Source organism: Necator americanus, chromosome I (assembly GCF_031761385.1).
Source record: "Necator americanus strain Aroian chromosome I, whole genome shotgun sequence".
Classification (NCBI taxonomy): domain Eukaryota; kingdom Metazoa; phylum Nematoda; class Chromadorea; order Rhabditida; family Ancylostomatidae; genus Necator; species Necator americanus.
The window spans coordinates 540,615-561,838 of record NC_087371.1 but is presented as its reverse complement, the minus strand read 5'-3'; the positions used below and the strand labels follow the sequence as shown (position 1 = coordinate 561,838).

The 21,224-nt window shown below is 39.5% G+C and overlaps 2 protein-coding genes across 5 annotated transcripts in view; both read right to left on the bottom strand.

Moving 5' to 3' along the window:
• Positions 1-231: 231 nt before the first annotated feature.
• RB195_004064 (uncharacterized protein) lies at positions 232-5,018 on the bottom strand (the record flags this gene model as incomplete). 2 transcript variants are annotated; one of them, XM_064178418.1, is made up of 6 exons in its annotated part: positions 232-351; positions 1,226-1,402; positions 3,481-3,621; positions 4,281-4,446; positions 4,692-4,699; positions 4,920-5,018. In XM_064178418.1, the coding sequence occupies 6 exons, from the start codon at positions 5,016-5,018 to the stop codon at positions 232-234; spliced, it is 711 nt and encodes a 236-aa protein (XP_064033030.1). The 2 variants fall into 2 exon arrangements, with proteins under 2 accessions (XP_064033030.1, XP_013298871.1); XM_013443417.2 differs by lacking the exons at positions 4,692-4,699; positions 4,920-5,018 and having other exon boundaries at positions 4,281-4,427.
• A 3,549-nt stretch (positions 5,019-8,567) lies between these two features.
• The window catches only part of RB195_004063 (uncharacterized protein), a gene marked incomplete at both ends in the record, with an annotated part of 32,315 nt that continues 19,658 nt past the window's right edge, over positions 8,568-21,224 (bottom strand). For 2 of the 3 annotated variants that reach the window (XM_064178396.1, XM_064178395.1), the window contains 17 exons: positions 8,568-8,694; positions 9,574-9,679; positions 9,732-9,815; positions 10,823-10,902; positions 11,895-12,033; positions 12,178-12,274; positions 12,347-12,442; positions 13,170-13,288; positions 13,546-13,575; positions 14,125-14,269; positions 14,320-14,413; positions 14,970-15,022; positions 17,717-17,770; positions 18,520-18,624; positions 18,790-18,968; positions 19,076-19,254; positions 19,412-19,519. In XM_064178396.1, the coding sequence (XP_064033027.1) occupies positions 8,568-8,694; positions 9,574-9,679; positions 9,732-9,815; positions 10,823-10,902; positions 11,895-12,033; positions 12,178-12,274; positions 12,347-12,442; positions 13,170-13,288; positions 13,546-13,575; positions 14,125-14,269; positions 14,320-14,413; positions 14,970-15,022; positions 17,717-17,770; positions 18,520-18,624; positions 18,790-18,968; positions 19,076-19,254; positions 19,412-19,519 (1,795 nt within the window). The remainder of the gene's footprint in view (positions 8,695-9,573; positions 9,680-9,731; positions 9,816-10,822; positions 10,903-11,894; positions 12,034-12,177; positions 12,275-12,346; positions 12,443-13,169; positions 13,289-13,545; positions 13,576-14,124; positions 14,270-14,319; positions 14,414-14,969; positions 15,023-17,716; positions 17,771-18,519; positions 18,625-18,789; positions 18,969-19,075; positions 19,255-19,411; positions 19,520-21,224) is intronic. The other variant, XM_064178397.1, reaches the window with a different exon arrangement.

Sequence of the window (21,224 nt, the reverse complement as noted above, 5' to 3'; positions counted from 1 at the left end):
CACTTCCCTCCCACTGAAACGAATAGTTCGAATCCGCAGGCAATACTCTCATCATCTTCACGCCCACTCAAATCGTGAATAAAATTAGAAGTTTCCACAAAAAACGAACTGACATATAAAAGTTTGATTACTCCAGCACTGTTCTCAACTCAGAAAGTTGAAGGAAGAAATTCATAGACTATATAGAGTGTATCAAATCAGTAAATAACAATTTATGTCAACAAAAACAATTTAGAAGATGGGATCTGGGAATTCGAACACAACTTCTTTCCCTGTGAGCTTCCTGTACACGGCCACAAATGTGTCGACCTTGTGCTCAACGTTCGTCTGTTGCGCTTTGTCAAGGTGCACCTAGAAGACAAACCGAAATGATTAAAAACCCAGCTGAGAAGATTATGAAGACCAATTTTCGGTAGATAAAATGTGCGAATAATATGAACTGGCTACTAGTCCTTCTGACATGAGACGATCATAACAAACTCAAACGGGACACTAAAGACAACCAAGCTTTTGCAGTTCGTTCATACTCTAGGCATCATGTAAACAAAATTCTCTGATAAAGACATGGCAGACTATGCGAACATACCACATAGAGGTTTCTTAGGTCCAAAATAATGTTTTTATACTACCTTTATACTACTACTTGCTTATTAAAATAGTCTAATGATTAGAGGCTAACAATAAATCTCGATCTCCAACATTATCTGCGACAAGAAATAAAACATTTCAAAGTAAAAAAAAAACTCGAATGCGTTTGAAAGAGGAGAGGAGACCAATACCATTCAAAGCAAACGATAATCAAGCAAAACCTTCAAAAAATATCGGCTACGTTATGATTTACTGCAAACATTTGATTTTGCCGTAAACTGAATGTAGTAACGGATAAGACAAGCTCCAAATAATTTACCATTGGCGGAAGTAAAAAGAGGAACATTAAAATCTATGCAAAAATCTTAGGAATAAACGGACGAAAAAAAGAAATTTGGAAGAGATGAAATATTCAAATCCTTTGCACACTCACAGGATCAATTCCAACTACTACGACTGATTGACATTCGGAAAAATTGTTCGTATCTCCGTCTAGGAGCTTTTAAATTGTATTTCCTACGTAGTTAAATCTTTGCGTCCTTTAATACAAAAATATTTGTTGAAATACGTCTTTTGAAATTGTTTACAATCTCAGGAAGAAAAAACACTTGACAACTAGATGCAAAACATAACATACCTTCAGGAGTTTCTTCCCATCCAGCTTAACTCGAGTGCGTTTTCCGACAACCTCAGCAGGGAAGACCATCTCATCAAGCCATGCTTCGTGTACAGCAGTGAGAGTACGGGAGCGTGGTCTCTTCTGCTTCATTGGGACTTTTTTTGATCCACGTAGTGGTTTTGGTAGTATACGTCGCTAAAAATGATTCAATTAAATTCAAAGACAATGGACAATGACCTGTTTAGTAATGGAACGAGCCAAAAAAAAAGCTGAAAAAAGTCATTAATTTGATATCAGCAGGTTATCCACGTAGCATATACTGGCGCTTCATGGTTCCTATCTACAGATGCACAACAAAACGTTAATTAAAATTCTGGGGCAAATCTTAAGAGTCACGAAACATACACAAAACTATACACATCAACTACCTGCCTACGAATTTTATGCTTACCCAAACCATTAGAACCCTGTGAAGAACAAGAAGTTTCAAAATGTCGCTGTATGGAACACTAAATTTGTAGTTAAGACAATCTCACGTCCAGAAAGGACTGCTGAAAGTCACAGCATTGAAACCATTGGTAAGGAGAGCGAAACGATACCAACAAATAAAATTTCTTAACAGTAAATCCTGATGAACCTAAGGAGTACTCTGAAATTGCACCTACAAAAAATTCGAACAATGAGTAGTGTTTATTTGAGGTTAACGAGTGCAATGAAGAATTTTAAAAGTAAAAATTACATCGATCTGTTCTCCAGACACTACCCTGCGAGCTTCACCCGAAACCATCTGCTAAGACAATGCGAAGCATGAAGATGGAACATATGTTGAGTACGCTACCTAACACTTGTTAGAACAAATGGAATTACAAGTTTAACTTAGCATTTTACAATAATGCAAACTGTAACTAGATCTGAAGAGTTTGTGAAAGCAGATGTTCTGTAACGTATCTGCGTCAATATCTTACGTCAGAGCGGAAGCTTTGCAAGGAATCGAAATTCTATAACCTACGCGAGAAATGAAGAATAAAAATCTATTCGTAGGGCTTACCTAAGGTTTAAATGCATCCTCTGGCAAATTTAAAAGAAAAACAAAAGAGTAGACCAATGATGCGGAAAGCAGTCACGAACGAGAAAAAGTTATGTGCCGATAACTGTACTTGCAATTTAAAAAATGTAGCGGGTGTCGATATAAATTTTGAAACGGAAGTATCGGCTGATCAGTTCCTGACGCCACTGTGAGTGATTGCACTAGAAATGAGTTTGGTCTCGAAAAAGTTACGTTCAGGGGGAAATCATAAGAGGAAACATATGCAAAAATTCTAATACAAAATATTTCCGTGTTCTTCTTCTTGCGGATTATAACAAAACAAATGAATAAAGAAAAAAAGATACAGTTATCCAACAATCTTCTAATCCTCCTTTCTTGAAACCTCGGCATTGGAAACTATACTTATTTTGTCTTATTATGCAGGAAGTTTTGGTGAAAGTTAATTATTGGCCCGACGTTTCGACAACCTCCCGTTTATCAAAGGCCTGGAAATGGTTCGAGAGACTATCCAGACATCACTATTTAAGGATACCGAATAGTCGGTATCCTTAAAACAGACCAGTTTGTTTTCCTTTTTGGAGTTCTTACGTGGTGCACTTACAACAGTATCGAGGCTTGGCAAGGAAAGAAGAAGGAGTACTCTTGGGTTATGCACCATTTCCAAGTCTTTGATGAAGACGAAGTTGTCGAAGCGTCAGTCCAATAATAAAGTTCCGTCAAAACCTCGCTGCATAACAAGAAAACATGAAACACAACTGTTTCGTAGTACTTTGCAAATTTTGAATGTTTCTAGTCAACATTTGTAACTTGATCACATTAGAAGGCGGCGTAGCACAAAAATGATGATATTAGGGTCCTAGTGAGCAATTATAGGGTTAATTTAGTTTTACGTTGAGTATACAGTATGAGCGTGGCCCTCAATCAATTCATCCTAGTTTTGAAGAATAACGAGATGGGAACGGCGTTTGTTTCCAAGAGGTACGTGAAAATTTTTCCAACCACTCGCTCGTGGACGCATGGTATGGTGCTTCTAAGATGATAAAAAATCAATATGATACATGAAACATTCTCAATCGCTATCTCAATTTGAATACTAAACCATCGCGACTCACTCGTGCTCACATTAAATGATAAACACAGTACTTGAAGAAGAGCATTTTTAAAAGATATAACAGCATGAATGTTGCGAACACAGGCAAGAGTAGAAAAACGAGAGTGCACCCACCTTTGCCAAGAACAAAACATGTTTCCCTCCGAATTTCTTCTCCAACTCGCGAACAAGTCGCACTTGGACCTTGTGGAATTGTTTCAATTGAGGAACAGGCACATATACGACGATAACAGACTTGTTTCCAATTTCGATTTCCTTAAAAAAAAACTAGAAATAGAAGGACTAATTTATAGGCACAAACAACCATAAAAAGATATTAAAAAAATGATTCATGGGCAGTTTTAAAGAAGATTTCCTTTTGGTATCCATGGCAAAACAAATGACGAGGATTACAAAAAAGTAGCCAAGAAAATAGAAAATTTTTGGGTGGTGGAAAAGTCACATTAAAAGCGAAGAGGTTGCGCTTTCTCTAGAATTGCTACGAACATCTTTTAAAACAGAAATCAGACTTTGCAGCAAATAGCCAAAGTAAGAAGTATACAAAGCGAGAACAACTACCTGAAGGTGCAGCGCACAACAAAGCACTGGGAACTAAGTAGTAAAGACGGACTTGTCCTAAACCTCCCTTCCAATAATTTAGGCCGTCTCGATCCATCTTGGAGTAGTGTAATTGGGGGGGGGGGGAACCCAGTGGCACCCTTATTTCTCGAAATAAATAATTAAATCAATCGGGGTCCTAAGGATCGAGGATTTATGACATGACAGCTAAAGGTACTAAGAGAAAAAAGTAAGCTAGAGCGTAAAGAAGTAAGACCGTCACTAGGTGTCCCCCAACTACATTTCCCCCATCTTGTAATACAGTTCCGATGTGCCATGGGATTAGTAAAAGAACAGGAGAGAATCCATAAACCTACCCTAACTCCAACAATATAGAGCTCACGGAGTTGAGCCTTGATATCGGTGCTGCTCTCCAGGTCAACGAGGGCTTGGGAGACCTGCTTTTCGAGCTCCGTAGCGACTGTGCCATCCGGCTTCATTAATTTACCTATGATCTCTGGCATCTTGTGAACCCAGTTGAAGCTGCAAATGCTGGAATGGAGTATCCGATGCGCATCCGTACTTCAAATAAATAAACGCGCAATAGAAAGAGAACCCGAGCTGCATCTTTGAAAATAAGAAAAAAATGGAATAAAAAACACCAGCAAAAAACAAAACACGAGCGCTGCAAATGACTTTGGATAGCACAAAACTGCACTTTTCACTGGGCAGAAGCTTGAAACGTCAACGACAACCAATACAGCAAAGACAAAGGAGTATTTGATTACCACTCTGACTGCAAACCGATCCAATTTAACGTAATAAACAAGATTTTCCAAAAAAGAAATCACATAGGCCGGCGGCGGAAATGTAGCAAGACTACGGTAGCGGCGAGAGGGGCGATAATCTGTTTGGGACCACAGGTGAGAAGTCGTTTGCGTCCTTCACAATTTTCTGGTGGTCTTCTCCAAGAAGGGGTTGGGTTCTGGATGACAGTGCTATGCCATATTGTGCACCGGAATTGCTCTGACGGTAGTTTTCAGCGTAATTTGTCTCTTAGACTTGCCTTCATCTCGTATGGTTGCATGTTTCTCCCTCGTTTCCAGTCTTCGCATTCCTTCAGTGATGTGCGATTTCTTTCTTTTTTGGTGTTGCAACATAATGACGAGATTTTTTTGTGTAGTTCACAGCGAAAATGGATTATATGAACCTTAGCTCTTGCTGAGGTAGATGAGAGGGGGACACGTAAAACCACTCTAATTGAACTGTACTTGGCACACTACACAGTGCACTTTGAGCGAAAAACGGTGTACAGTACGCAAAAAAAAGAAATCGTTGAGGACAAAAATCGTTCTTCACTGATTTTTGGTTCTTTTTCTTCATTGAAACTACCAGATGGTGTAACTTAGCAACTAACTCCCAGTAAACCTGTTTGCAGAGTTTGGTAGAGTTAAAGAGCTATAGATAGCTATAGTTATAGAGCTAATATTTATTTATTTCCAGCTCTATCTTCCTTACTTTCTCTTAGTACCTTCAGCCTGCTTTCATAGATCCTCTAAGACTAACGCTTAGGTTTTAAGCCGCCGGCTAACTCGCTATTCACTTCCACTGATCGACTGTCAATCAATGAACTATTGACTTCTCAAATGGGAGAGGCATTTGACAGTTAGCAACGGTTTTTGTGCTCTAGTGACGATTTTTTTTTGTGTTCTTAGTGCGGTGTGAGTACACTACGATTAGACCAGCGTTGAGTGCTCTCCAAGTAGCTTTGCACCCTTTACGCTCTTATCCTTGAGATTGCCTATTTTATCCCTAAGATGTGTTAGAGAAGTGGTCTCTTCCTTGTTTTATAGTTTCTACTTTGTACAAGTGATGTAATTCCGATCATATATGAAAGTTGTCAGTTTGTCCAACTTCTCGTTCACTTAATGGGGGGCATCTTCTCTCTCCTTCTTTCAAATACAAGCTGTATATTACTGTATGTGTGCTTATTTGTCGCTTCTTAGTGTGTAATTATGATTTGCCTTCAGTTGTGCTTTCGGACACTGTCTTCTTAGGTGATCTTGAGTGTGAAAACGACAATAGAGCTAAACCACTTTAGCAGCAACATAAACAACTACAAGGTTAGAGGACATTGCTGATCACTATTTTGCTGCTGGTATGCGCCGTAGCGTCTTCGACTTCAATTCAGAATCGTTTGAGATCAATGAACGTAACTGTGTGACCTATACCATGACTTGCGGACCAGCCTGTATTGAGACAGTGTTTTTTGTCCAATTCGGTGCTTACTCGTCAGTGCCGGGGGAATGAATGCCCTCCCCAAACATAGACTGGGCATTTGCAGCCGTACCTCTCATCTACTGCGCTACACTCCCCTTCAGACTGTAGGCTTTTTAAATTGATCTCCTACCGTGCTCTTAGTCCAGTGTTTCAGCAACCACCTGGATCAGGAGTTGGGCTACGAAAAAGAAGAGTTAACAGATGAAAACAGAGACTAGTTTTCACAATCACTAGTGCTTCTGTACTCCAGGATACTAGGAGCATTGATATATAATGTTAAGTAATAACTCTTGGGAACCTTCGATTAAATGGAATGGTGTAGTCCGAAGATACGTCTTATGTCTCTAATTGCTTCTAACATCATCTCTTAAGATCCACCGTAAAATTGTGAGATAGACATAGCCAGTGACAGAAAAGCTTTTGTCACGCTCATTACTGTGAAATGCGGTGCACTTGAGAAAATGTAAATTTTATTAGAAGTGCGAAAAGGGCTGGATGATGCCAGCCTTTTTCGCACTTCTAATAAAATCAAGCTCGAGATGAGCTTTTCAAGGCGAGACGTTCCCATCGAAAGGACAGTCGGAGAAGTTATTCTGTTGCAGTTCATAACACCAAGCAGACGAAGTTTATTATGCATAAGATCATAACTCATTCACTCCTATTTGTCGATTAATTATTTCTTCTGAAACTTGCTGGCCTGAGAGAGGAAGTTTCAGCGTTTTTGCCTTCAAATATGCGTGCGGGAAATAATTCTTGGATAAGTGCAACGGCTACGAGATTTTTTTTGCAGTTAAGAACATGCGCTCTTTTCAAGTCCTTTCTTGATTTCAGGGAGGGTTTGGATTCGAGTTTCGATAATGACATTGAAGACGAAAATCTCTCTTTCTACACTGAAAGATATGGTGTACCATGAACATCAACAATTGATTAATTTTTACTCATTAGTACAAATCATGCGAATCCGAGGAATTGTGGAAGATTTGCACGTGTAACACTTCCTGTCATGTTTTATTATTATGGTTAATTCATGCTTACAATGTCGGGATCGAGTGTGCACCTACCGTACCATACAATACATCTGCTGGTTCCGGGGTGTTTGCCGACTATTGATTCGTTTCGCGACCATTTTGTAAGTGCATTTGAGTTAAACGTATCCAACCTGCTTTGCAACTCTCTGAGATTGTATTGCTTTTCAAGATTCGCCACAAAATATCATAGGGACCATGTATTTTTGCTAAATTCTATTCATTTTTAGAAGCAGATGAAATTTGTTGTGCTTGCTTCCCGTAGATGATTACGTGTAAAAGCGTCCGCGATGCCGCAGGTCACCCACTAATGTTCGTGTGGAGTCTTGAAAGGGCAGTTTTGTTTTGTTTCGGTGCCTTGGGATAGTTCAGCATGCCAGCTGTGTGGGGCCTTGGGTTTCTAAAATTTACCGCTGCGATTGCACCGTCTATAGATGGTTGGAAACCATCTTGGAGCCAAAGTAGCTATTCGCTCCTACGTGGCCGCTAAATTGGTGCCAGGCTTGTTTTGGTGGCTAAAAACGCTGGCGTGGTACATCGAGTTCCCCCCCCCCCCCCCACATCAAATCATTGTATAGGCGTTCGTAAACTACAGACGATTCTGAATTGAAATGGACCTGCTGGTGCACCCCAAGCAGATTGATTAACGCCAAACACTTTATGGCTATCGTTACCATCTGTGTGAATAAATGGCGACAGCAAAATTCGTCGTTCTCGGGTGTTACCTATACATTTGCAGTTATAGTTTTCCATCTCAAGATAGGCGAAGGCTATCATTTTCCTCCAATCTTTTTAACGATTAGGACATGATAAAACATCTCCACATCCTGGACTAACCCACAACACCTCACATTCGAAAAGTAAACCTTTTCAAAGCTTCCAGCTAATTTGACGCAGAATATATTAATCTTTATTCTGAAAAATATCCTCTATGAAATCTTATAATCAACACCGACTTCTGTTTAGTGCAGTATATATGTAGACACATATAATGTCACTGAATATGGTACCGGTACTAGTCTCAATCTTAGAGTACTAACTAATGCACAACTTCAGGGGGCATTGAACAAGCACGAATAGAGGGACGGCGGCCTGTCAATAATGACAAGAAGTTATAATAAATGAGATGTAATTACAATTGATAACATTACGCATCGTTGCATCTCTTAAACAACATGCCAGCTCATAAATATTACCATTGCTTTTCTTTGTCAATATACACATCACCTAATTCAAATATAAACCTAATATTATGTATAACAGCGAAAAGTGAGGAACTCTCAAGTGTGGAAAAATCCACCTACACGGCAATGTATAGAAAAGTGAAACGGTACAGTGGGGAAAACCGTAGAGTGATTATTACAATTCTTGCTTAGATGAGATCTGTTGCTTCAACTTCTGCAAATCGGTGGTCAATTGATTGACCTTCTCAAGGAGATTTTCCAGCGCAACAGTCTGTTCGTTCGGCTTGCCATAGTCAGCGAGTCTGAAAGGGGATTCCGTCTGATTCGTACTGCATATTTTGTCGCACGACTTATTTATTTCATTCTTTCATCTCATTATTGCTTCAGCTAGAACCCTTCATTTATTATTCACCATAAAAATAGGCGGGCAGAAGGCAGAACTTCATGTTGAGGTCAGTGAGCCTCTTTTGGGATAATTCCAGAGGTGGACCACGAATACAACACTAACATATTGTAAAATTTGAATCTGAGGGCAGTTTTCATAAAATAAACGAGTCGTCCGGGGCTATTTCAGCGTGTGAAATAGCCCCGGAAGACTCGAAAATTAAAAAAAAAGAAATTAGAAAACCGGATTGATTCTTTCCTACACCCATTCCACCAATTTATGCGTTAATCATCCGCCGCGCGCTGATCAGAGATATTGATTTTTGCTCTACCTGTAATTAAGTTTGTTTCTCTTTTTATCCTCAATTACCACCTACGCCCACCATCATTTCTTTCGAATATTCAATCGTAGGAAAACTAGTTAACTTTCCTTTAAATTTACTGCAATTCTTGTGACGTACTTTGAGAACCGGACAACTGTTATTGCTTTCTCGTATGATATTATTTCAACAATATTCAATTGGACCAGCTTGTGTCCCTATCAATCGCAGGAAAGTTCCTGACCCGATATCTGGACGCTTTCAAACATTTCTATTCTAGTTTGGACGTTGAATGTTATCTGTTATCGCTTACATTTCACAGCAGAAGCAGGACTGCGGACAAAATAAATTGAGTGCTTTTTGCTGTTTCTTAAATTAGTGATAAATAAAATTGTCACTATTCCAATTGTCTTGTAACGCTTATTCTTGGCACTCGAGAAACACTTCTGTCCGAATTTTTAATTTTGTATCACTTACCTCTGCAGAACCTGCACAACATCTTCGCTAATTGTCGCCTGAGTTTCAATTTTGTTCACATGAAACAGAAGCAATGTGTTTAGAAACAACAAACCAGCCAGGAGACCTGAAATTCGACAGAAATCCACCGCTGCAAAAACCAATTTTCACTAACTTACATATGATAATCTTTATGTAGAAACCGTAGTCCGTAGAAGTCGTGGTTAACGTTGGGGTTATGGTAGGAAGAGATGCAGAAGTATCTGAAATTAGAGTGCGTGAAAAAAAAACACCAAAATTGTCACCAAAGCGGATGCGGAATTAGCACTGGCCAGGCAGGAAATTCGCCGGTGGCGAAGTAGGAGGGAAATCGATTTTGCTTACGGGGCTACGTCGAATAGCCAGGGGAGAATATGGGAGTAGGAGGAGTTCATTCGTTACATGCCAAAAGTTTCTTTTTTTTTTCAAAATTAAAAACGCAAAAAGAAATTTAAAAAATATTGGCAAAACATCGCATAATATCGGATAGAGAATTTCCCGCTGTGCGAGATGTTATTGTTGTTGCATTTTATTTTTATTCATTCTCGTTTTCTCAAGATCTTTAGAATAAAGTGTTTTCGTATTTAAACGGAGAATTTTCTACACTTTTTTTTGAAATTTAGTCGAGATGATGAAGTCGTTGAAACTGAGATTAGTGCTGTGTATGGAGAAGGAGCAGTGGTTGAAAGAATCGTCGGTCGTTTGTTCTCGTGGCGCGAAAATGGAGATTTTGACCTCCAATAAATTTTTGACTCCGGACCCATACACATATGTGGTGAGTTGAATAGAAATTCTTGTTTTTTTTTCCAGTGTCATCAAAACAAAAAGCGCTATTGGAAATTAATTAGTGGTTGTTGTTCCTTTTATCGTTCCTAACGCCTTCCACTCGTCATTCAATTAGTTTCTAATTACATCATACTTTTGGACATGACACCTGAAATAACATTTCGCCCATATTCCTTTTTATGTGCATTAACTTTGAAAAAAACATCCACAACTTTTTCCCCAACCCAATAATTTCTAGATTTTTCGGGATTCGCAAGAAAAGAATGAAAAGCAATAGTTGCTGTATCCCTCATGATCTACTGCTAATTCGATTTCCATTTGAAGGATCAGGATAGGGATCAAAATAGCCTCTGCAGGTTTTTAATACGTGCTAAAACAGATTTGTGATCCTTCAAGCGGAGTGCACAGTGGTCACATTTGTGAACATTTGTGACAGACATCCCACCTCGTTTGGTCACTCTTGATCGAGCGGGAGGAGATCGTATCCGCGGAGCCTCAGTGATTGGGTCTTCGACGGAAGACATGCTTAAAAGAGATAGATGATGAAATCTGCATAAAACACGTTATTAAACAAAAAATTTAGCACTTGTGGACCTTCTTAAAAAAAAAAAACTGAAAGATTGCATATCCTGATCTCATTTTGAGTAACAATCCAGAAGTTGTTTCATAGCGCTTAATTACTGACCAACTGAATTGATGCCAAATTGTAACTGAGTGCTAAGTTTCGGGGCATAGATGATTTTTTTTCTGGGCATCGATATGTGTATGTCTTCTAATTAAGTCCAATAACTCAACAAATACATTACAAAAACCTATTCGGTGCGAAATATGTTACGGGGAAGGATTTTTCCAAATCAAAACAAAACAAAAACAAAAAAACGTTTCCCTTTTTGCACACTTTTTTTACGTTCTTTCAAAACTGCTTGAGAGAAAGCTGAGAAATTTACTAATATTCGCAACTAAACCCCAACTAACTTTCGGAAAAACCAGGAAACCTTGGGAATGCTGTTTTAATTATTTCACTGCGCAAACCTTCTTCTACAAAAACTGCAACTTTATTTGATCTTCTACGTTTTTTTTTCCGGCATCAAGGGATAGATGGGATTGTTTATTTCAACGTATCGATCGAAATCCGCACCAGTTCTGCTCTCACTCCCAATAATGCCCAGTGTTTGTGGTTAAAACATCTCTAAATCGTCTGTAAAAGCTGTTAGTTTATTTGTTATCTATTTTATCCTTCTTATATACTATGTCTCGAATTATTTGAAGTATACTTGATTGATACTTAAATAAAATCAAGTATACTATACTTGATTTTATTTATTGGTTTTTAGATTTTCTCTTTACTTCGTTTACTACATTTGATTATGAGCGACTACATTAAAGAGAATGGGAGGGAGTGAGGTTTAGAGGAGAAGGGACGTTTTTCAAGGGATCGTGCCCAACTACGATCCCTTGAAAAACGTATGCTCTTGACCCTGAACCTACCACTAAGCTCTTTGAAAACTGTGACCCACCTTTCTTCATCATATCGATCAACATGATCCTGTCGGGCTTCTGGTCGCATCGCCTTCCTTTCGCACTCATCCCGTAAAGTGTCCTCCAAGGCGCTATAGTGGTCATCGAGACCCTGATAGGTGCTCTTTTCGATATAACCTGAAGTCAGTAACTGAACAGTACTATTAGTTTTACCCTGGATTACGTGGGACAAGAAAATTGCGTAGGAATGCTCTGAGCGAGAACTGCTGTTGAAAGAGGACAACGTGTGAGCCGGTCCCACAAAATGTAGTCTTTGCCCACCTCGTACAACGCTCCAGATGTTCTTTTTGTAGACAATACCACCGTGAACTTTGATCCTTGCTTCGTGATCACTGACTTTGGAGACGCAGTATATGCACTGAAATAGAACTCTTTCACCATTTTCGCATTGAAAGCAGCTAGAAGAGTCAGTCCCCTGGTGTCAACCAACCTGGATCGTAAAATCGTTTGCGTACGGTATGCCAGAGTTCTGTGTTTCTTTGTTCACTATAAAACCATCTCCGTTGCGTCCGAAATGTGAGATTACCTATAAATTGTTTGACTTAGAAATGGGAACACGCATTTCTTAAGATGATTTATCCAAATCTTCACTCTTTTATCTATAAATTAAGTTAGCTTTATGTCATCGCATTTAAAGGGATAACCCCACGAATTTGGGGTGGTGCAGGTTTCAGGTGGTTTATGTCTATTTATGAGGTCGTAGATTATGGGGAGGAGGGCAAACCGGTCCATTTCTTCCTAATTGACGTAAAAACGGTCCGAAAGATACGGCTTCGAGCGTTCCGGTGCGCTATTTTCTACAAGGAGTTCGATTGGAGCGCGCCAGCCTCGTGCACACGCCGCATCTTCCGGGCCGTTTTTTTTTAACGGCAATTAGGAAGAAATGGACGGAATCTTCCTCTTCCTCATAATCTACGACCCCGTATAGGCGAAATCCACTTGAAACTCGCACCACCCCAGATTCGTGGGGGTCTTTAAGCCCCAACAATCAGTCGATATGAAATGATACGATATGATCATAGGTGTGATAGGGAGGAGACGGACCCTCCTCAGGTGAAGGGGGTCTAGCTCATGCGGTGCAGTTCGAGTGTAGGGGGTCTTTTCGCCTATCGTCCAGAAGTGAAGAAAGTCCCTCCACCAACCGTCCAAAAGTGAAGAAAGTCCCTCCACCAACCGTCCAAAAGTGAATGGGGTTGGAACACCGGCTCCTTCTATCGCATCTATCGATATGATCAAAAGTATCGATCACTTGCCTGTTTCTCAGTGACCACACAACTTTTCGGTGCCATGGCGTGATTCAGTGCCATCGTATAGGTACACGTCCTCGAACGTACTCCATCCTTGTCCGTTGTCCACGCAGATGCGACATAGCCTAAACGATAAATCAACCGCTTCTTAGACAAGGATGCGCGAAGAGAAGTGTGAATGGAAGCGGAACGAACACTACAATGCTATTACGTGACGGTCAACATACAACTACGAAGATCAAATAATGTCATGCGAGAATCGATTTATCCATCGGTAAACCGAAACTTTAGCAAGCGGTTAGCTCTCTATCGATCGGAACAAACAACACTGATAGACAATCGATTAAGAACGATAGCAGCACGTCATGACACATTTACTCACCAGAAACGTTTTCAGATACCTTCGAATGTACTGCAAGATCAAATATTGATTTCACGAAATTGCGGAAAATCAACGATGTGATTGAATTTATAGGTAGCGGTGAAGGATGGAAGGTGAAGGTAGATAAGGGAGAAGAGATAGCAAAATCAATTATTCTGTTGCTGTTCCAGGTTTATGAGGGTGGTCGTGGAGGAAAGGAGGAACACTACATAAGGTACGATCAACATTTGTCCGCAAATGTCATGTAAAATCATATCACTGCAGGATGCACACAACCTGTACCAAAGTGGCAGACTACACCTATAATTAGCATTTGGGAAATTAGAAATCCTGTGACCACTCATCGGAAAATCCAGACAGGAGTTTAGAAAGTGAGTTATTGCAAAATATATTTTTTGTTTTTCAAACAATTTTTGAAATTGATGCTTAGCTAATCGAAAGCATTGGGAGAAGGGAATTGTCACTACTCCTCGCTGACTACGCAATTTTGATTGTTTTAAACAGCGGCGAAAAAAATAACCAGTAAGGGATTGTTCGTGAGGGATTGTTCGGAGCATTACACTACAGTTCCGCACTCACCAGTGTTTTTTAATGTGTCATTGAACTTTTTAAACCATGGGCTATCAGTGAACAATAGTTCGTAGATCTCCTCGACACTTAATGGATAGACGTTGTCCAAAAGTAGCTTCCCGGCATGAGAATCGCATGGACAATTTACATCTTCCTGAAACACTGACGTCATTTGTCTGCTAATCTGTACCAATTGACACACACCTGTTCGAGCGACGATTGCGACGACGCTTCAACTATGGAAGGAAATTCGCCGAGAGAACGTGAGGCAGGTGTCATATCGGGGGTGTTGGGTTCGCTGAAACGGTTCAGATGATGTCATTGAATGGATTACTGTAAAACGACGGTGATTCCGGCACGACAACGTGAACAAGGGGAATACTCTTCGAACATGAAGAAGTAGTATTGTTAGGACGTCTTGTTCACTTGAAGTTGGAATTTTGGCGAAATGAGCTAAGGTTTCGCTGCGCCTAGGTCAACGAAATTTTTCATTTCTACGAAAAATCCATAGATCGCCTCGAGACTTGCTTGAGGATACAGTTTATACCTCTCATAGACTATGATTCTAACAGTTGAGTTGAAGGCAAAAGCGCTGACGGGTCTTAAACCGATTGATCAGCGCTAAATCTTCCATTTTCTTATTCTTTTAATCCGCCTTAGGGGTGGGGTGTTTAGAAGGTAGCTGCGTGAATTGTTGATCCAGATGTTGGCGTGTAAAAAACTGCGAGCGACAAGGTAAATATATTGACATGATGTTTACCAGTTGGAAAAAACTAGTAGTAAAAACATATGACTAATATGTGAATACACAAAATTTACATAGACGATAACATACAAATTCATGAATAATTCACCTTGTATTCATGGAGTTTTCTGGCTTAGACTTGCCGGAGCGTCGTCGCCATGCCTAAAACAAACTAACATCAATTAGTGCATCCAGTATTTCTAATCAGGAAATTCTTGAGATGTGGCGTCGCAGTGGAAAAAAAAACAGAAATAGAAGGAAAACATGAAAGCGACGCGAAGGTGGTATGACAGATTTCAATTCTTTCATTGAACGCAGAAGTAAATGGAGGTCTGATGCTTACATATTTCATGATTTCATGTTTTCACTGAAACATGTGTAGTTACTATAGAAACACTGATGTCATCCAGGGAAAATGGGAGGATTTTCGTCGACAAAAACATCCACGACTTCTCCAGAATATGATTCTACAACAGCTTATACAGATCCAGGCTCCCTTGGGACTTTGGAAGGGAACGGGAAAGAAATTTGAAGGGATCAATGAATTCTCACTTAAAGCTGGTATCAGTCACAGCAATATCATATAATAGGTGAAGTGCTTGGTGCAAAGAGAGCAAACGTGGTTACAAGCCACCGTTGCTATGTTTTTGTGGATAATCCGCACAATCAAAAAACATGGAATGGGTCAGAAATCACAGTTGATCTTTTTAATTAAAAAAAAAAACATCTTCATTCCTGTCCTGCCCAACTGTGAATACGTTTAAGAGGAGAGGAGTGAGAGAATAAGGGAGGATGGAGATGCCCTAAAAGATTTGGAGGCTCGATCTCCAGTCTAAATACGGCCGCCGTTAATCGTCTCCTTGCCCAACTTGAGGAAAAAAGTGGAAAAAGATGGCCATGAAATTAGGCCATTGGAGAGTGTTCTCTTTCAAGCCCCCTGAGAAAACGACGGAAATAATTTCTGGGAATTTACCCATAAGAATTTCCAGACATACATTTCTTGTAGAAAAAAAATACAAAAAGAAAACTCGAGAAGATGTCGAGGAACATGGAGCGCTGAAAGCGGAGAGCAAACGTCAATGTGCAATCACAGCACGCTTGCTCCAACAAACCGGATCGGTGTAGTGCAAACATTGACAGTGGAGAATAAATGAATGGAAGGACAGAGAAATAAAAAGAGGAAAAAAAGTTTTAGTCCTCAACTAAGATCAAACACTTGAAAGATTTTCTTTAGAAAAAAAAAACACTCAGCGCATGGAAAATTGCCTAACCAGTGCTTCCGCGGTGTTATCCTAAGCAAAGAGCAACTGCCACCAATCTTCCTGATATATATATATATATATATATATATATATATATATATATATATATATATATATATATATATATATATATATATATATGGACAATTTAACTGTCACGAAAGCGTTACTCAAACAAACCACCGCCAATCCCCTTAGGTGGCCGCAGCAGGTTAGACAGACAACGGAACTGGTGGGAAACTCGCCCATTGTTCCAGATTTTGCGACTTCTCAGCATTTTTCTGCTTATCTATTTATGTTTCGTAAAGCGGTCTGGAAGTTGGAAAGCGAATCATTACCGATCTAATAACCATCTTCAACTAGGACCGCCTATAGATGGTATGAAATTGGTTTGTTCCCGTAGATCTAACCATAGAAGGAAGCCTGGCAATCGTCCTCAGCTAAGCCATTCTATCGTGATTTCAACGGGACGTCGTCGAGAGAAACAAGAAGGATCCTGAGAAACGTCTTATTTGCGTTCAATTAAGTGGGATCCTATTTTTGTCAACTATGCGGAAATGTTTTACGCTGCGGCAACGTAGAAGAGTATGTTGTTTGATTCCAAGACGAATTTTCATAACCGGGTTTTTTTTCGGGAGGCTTACGTTCGTGTATTCCAAAAAAATTCCATGACGTGCATCGTAATTTTGCAGGCTGGTTATTGGCACCAGAAATAATGCAATCCCTGAAGAATGCCTTCCCATTCTGATATGAATAAATCCCACCATCCGGTTCCCATTGGCTTCAGTTCCGATTTTTTCGCGAATGAAATTAAATGAATAAATTAGGCAAATAATCATATGGTTGTGATGATATGTACAAATAATCATTTTCTCTCATCATCTTTTTTAGTGAATTCGTTCGAAACAAATTAAAAATGCACATATATGCACATTTTTGAATAAATAGAGGAAGGTTAGCAGTAAAAGGCATGAATGGCGATTTGTAGCGAAGAAATTATACGTCTTCGACCATTTGTGAAATGACCCCGTTTAGCCTCCATTGAGAGGGCAGACTAAATGTCAGTGGGGCTAGATTTGTTTTCATGTAGACAGAAACAGACAAAAGGTGAACTTCCGGAGAGAAGGATTGAAAAGAGAAAAGGATCACAGAACTGGAGAGATCCTCAAATGTTTAAGAAAACCTCGTTGGGCATAAGGTTCTGAAGGAAGACTTGAGAAAGATTAAGATTTTGAAATAATTATTAAAGCCTAATTGATACAACTATTCGAGTCAAAGAAGGTAACTTATTGGGTTTTTGGTGGATCTGAATAGTCCAGAAATGCTGGTCGCCTACCTTTTAAGGATTAGAACTCTGATGTTAGCCTTCCCCTTCGCAACAGAAAGATCGATACCGAGCCGAGCAGCTGAGAGTGCGAATTGAGAGGTGGAGCCAAACAACTGAGAGATTTGGAAGATTGCTCGAGAAGAAGAAAAAGAGAAGGGGAAAAAGAGAAGAATGACACCGTTTCCAAAAAGAAAGAATAGAGAATAAAGTTTTCGAACAGAAGCGATAGAAGGAAAGAAAAAATAAAGAAGGACAAGAAATTTCTACCTTTTCATCATCCTCTGGATTCATGTATTCCCACAGCTCTTCGGGAGACATTAGCTGAAAGCATCACTGTTCTAGAAAATTCCTTCCAAAAATCCCTCAATTAATACTGAAGTTGTCATTGATTGTCACGGAACAAAATCTGGCTACAATTTTTGTAATTTTTTCTTAAAAAATGTATTAAGAAACGAGAATCACAGGCGTATGCAGTTACAGAGAATTTCAAGCGTTTAAAAGAAAAAATGCAGCCCTCAAGTTCCGAATCTTCTCCGTAATCTTGCAAGAATAGGATTGGACAGCTTTTAAAAATTGTGCATTTACTGCAGTCCACGAATACGGATATTTACCTCGAATCAGTTTCGGAGAATAACTGTTGTTCGTACTTTTCGCAACATGCTTAAAAGAAAAGGCGCACAATTTCTCTTACAATTAACGCATCAGTCGAAGGCACGTTGCCTCAGCTCTAATGTGCACATAAAATCAAAAATTTTTCAAATCGGGTGACCTTCTAAAAGAGATATGAGTGTTTTCTTGTTCTAGATGGTTTTCGAGATTGACATCTGTGGGTTCTACCGTACGAGATGAACGCAAATAGATAACCCTAGACACCCATAAATAGCAGCATCCCAGAATAATTATGATCAAAAGAATTTTTTCGAAACTTCTTCTCTGTGTAGAATCGATATTGTAGCCTCTTCAGTGTTCAGTTTCAAAGAAGAAAAAAAACGACAACCGTAGCGAATATTATTTTAAAAAATTATTACTATTAATTAATAGCATCAAGCCACATTCATGGCAACGCATACCTCTTCCGTTTGGACTTTTTCTAGAACTTTCAGCAGTACTGTCAGTGACTTCTCCCGGTTTACAAATGACGCGAAGAAATGTCTTGTTTCGTCTTTCATTTCGATCTGAAAATTTCTACAAGTTGTAGATCACAATAGAAATAGAGTAGTGGGTAACATAAGGTCAATTTCACCTGGGATCTTCGAAAGAAGTTAATAAAACTGAGTTCAAATTTACAAGTTTTGTAAGCACATCATTTTTTTGTTGGAAGACTGAGTGTCAATCCTAACCTGAATCGAATTTGGAAAAATTTTTGCAGCTTTCTCCTTGGTGATCGCCGCAACTTCAGACACTGGTAGGACAAGGTTCGTCTCCCAGCCGAAAATGTTCGCGTAGAAGCAGATATGACGCTGTGAGATGTACATCCTACCCTGACACAGGATTTCTCGTTGATATGCACATGAGAACGCTGGAAGTAAACGTTTTGGTATATTTTGAGAAGGCAGAGATGCGCAGCAAATAATAAGCAGGCGTAGAAATAAGTGGTTGCAAAATTTTGGACTGCGCCAAACTCACAAGCAAGGAACTCGTCCGGCCCGGGAGCAACTTTTGCCTCGAATAGGCGTCGATATTGCGCTGCCCTTTCGTGGTAGGACGGATGTATTAGTTTCTTGAAGATATTTTTGTTATTCGCTCTCTCAGAAAAGTACTTCTTCTTTTTCTCCGACGAACGTGATGGAGTCGTGACGTCATCGCTGTGAACAGGAGTAATGCAAATCACAAATGTACAAGTATCCAGGAACTATCAAGAAATCCTGATAAACAGGCAGTCTTCAAAAATGACATATTTTTGTAAGAGAGAAGAGTTGTAGTAAACAATCTATAAATCTTTACTACCGAGAAGAAACCTACTTCTTCTTTTCCGCCGACGACTGGCTTGACTCACTATCTGGACGACTTTCCTGCGCGCAGTCGGGGCTGTCAAGTCGTTCGCGCAGCAAATGATCAGACGATATCGTCCTGGAAAAGTAATATTTCGGGATGCACTTCAAAGGTCGCACTGCTTTCGTTGAGACAGTTAGTTAATGTTCTCATGCATAAAAATTGCTTCCTCTATCAGGTAGTTGATAGTGAAGCTGTCAGAAAATTTATTTATTCTCTAGGTAAAAAAAAAACAAATTAGAAGCTAATCAACAGTTATTGCTGGTATCACACACAGCAATTTGAGTGTGACAGAGCATCAGTGCAATTCTAGTGACCATTCTTTTGAACTTTGAATAAACAAGTTATTAAAGGCTGTAAAAATTGCTGACGTTCAAATTCTCTAAATTTGCCCGAATATTGCCCTCCTCATGTTCGGATAAGACTAGACGCAAACCGTCCAGACTTTGTAGACGACTGGCGTCACCCACTTCTTTCATTATCTGGATACAAGCAGATTAGCAGCTATATTTATCAATAAAAGTGCAAAAAACATACTGTATCATGTGAAATTAACATGTAACATTATGTTGCTTAGCATTAGAGCACAACAATAGTAAAAGTGACCGTAACTGCACTTATTCTTCAAGGATCATCTGATGCTGAGAATGGTATTTGCGTTCCGCTGAGCAATGAACTTCATCAGGCATGTAACAAAGCAGCTGAGAATATTCTTGCCAACCTACAGTAGCCCATGAAGTACCGCAAATTTGCATTAATAGTCGTATAGTGGAGTACACGTAACTTTCGTACAGTACTCTCTCCGACCTAGTCTAGCCAAGTCATCGAAATCAACGAAATTCCACAGAGAATCAGCGAAATGCCTGTCCAATTGTGTCATCAGTTAGAAAAAACGGTGATGTTGTTATGAAAAAGAAAAATCCGTGACGGTATTATCGCATATTTTTGATGAGCAATGCACTGAAACAAGGAAACATCCGCAAATATGTGTTCTGCGAGTATAGAGTATAATTAGAGTATAGAGAGTATAATAATAGTAATAAAATAATAATAAATAGTAGTAATATAATAATGATCTGTTAATTCATTATACTCACTGTAGCAATCTATGGAAATCGCATTTTAGAGCACAAGAATTTAATAGAAGGATTCTAATGGATTTGTTGAGTAAGGCAACCTCTTAAAAACTCTTAGAAAGTACATAGCGACCAGAAATCCAACAAAATTGAACTATCAATAATTGCAGCTGCAGAATTTGGGGAAAAACGCTGTAGAAGCGCTAAATAGGAGAGAAGGAACGTCAAGTGGCAACTCTGCCAGCGTTACCAGACACAGTTCACTTAATGAGATTAGAAATCTGTTGGGAACTATGCAAATGTGAAAATTTCGTTGTGTAATAGAGAGGGTGACGAGGCGAAATGCAGCGGAATGTGTTTATGTGGGTGTCTCCGATAAGATGAGATGTTGGGGCTATTACTGATAACGAAACTAAATTACATCGAAAAATAAATTTAGCAAGGGAAAAGGGAAAAAAGGACGACGTGGCGTGCCGAAGAACATAGTTCCTGATTCTCAAGTACACTCAAGGACAACAGTCTCAAGACTCATTAGGGGGAGTGAGGACGGAACGCGGAGACATGGAAAGGATGGCATTAACGTCCCAAATAGGCATTAAAGGAATGATTGTCAAATGATCGTAGGCCGTTTCAACATTCAACACTCTCTTATCTCTCAAGTTATCTGATTTCTTGCTCTTCTCTGAATCTGGGAAATGATCGACTGA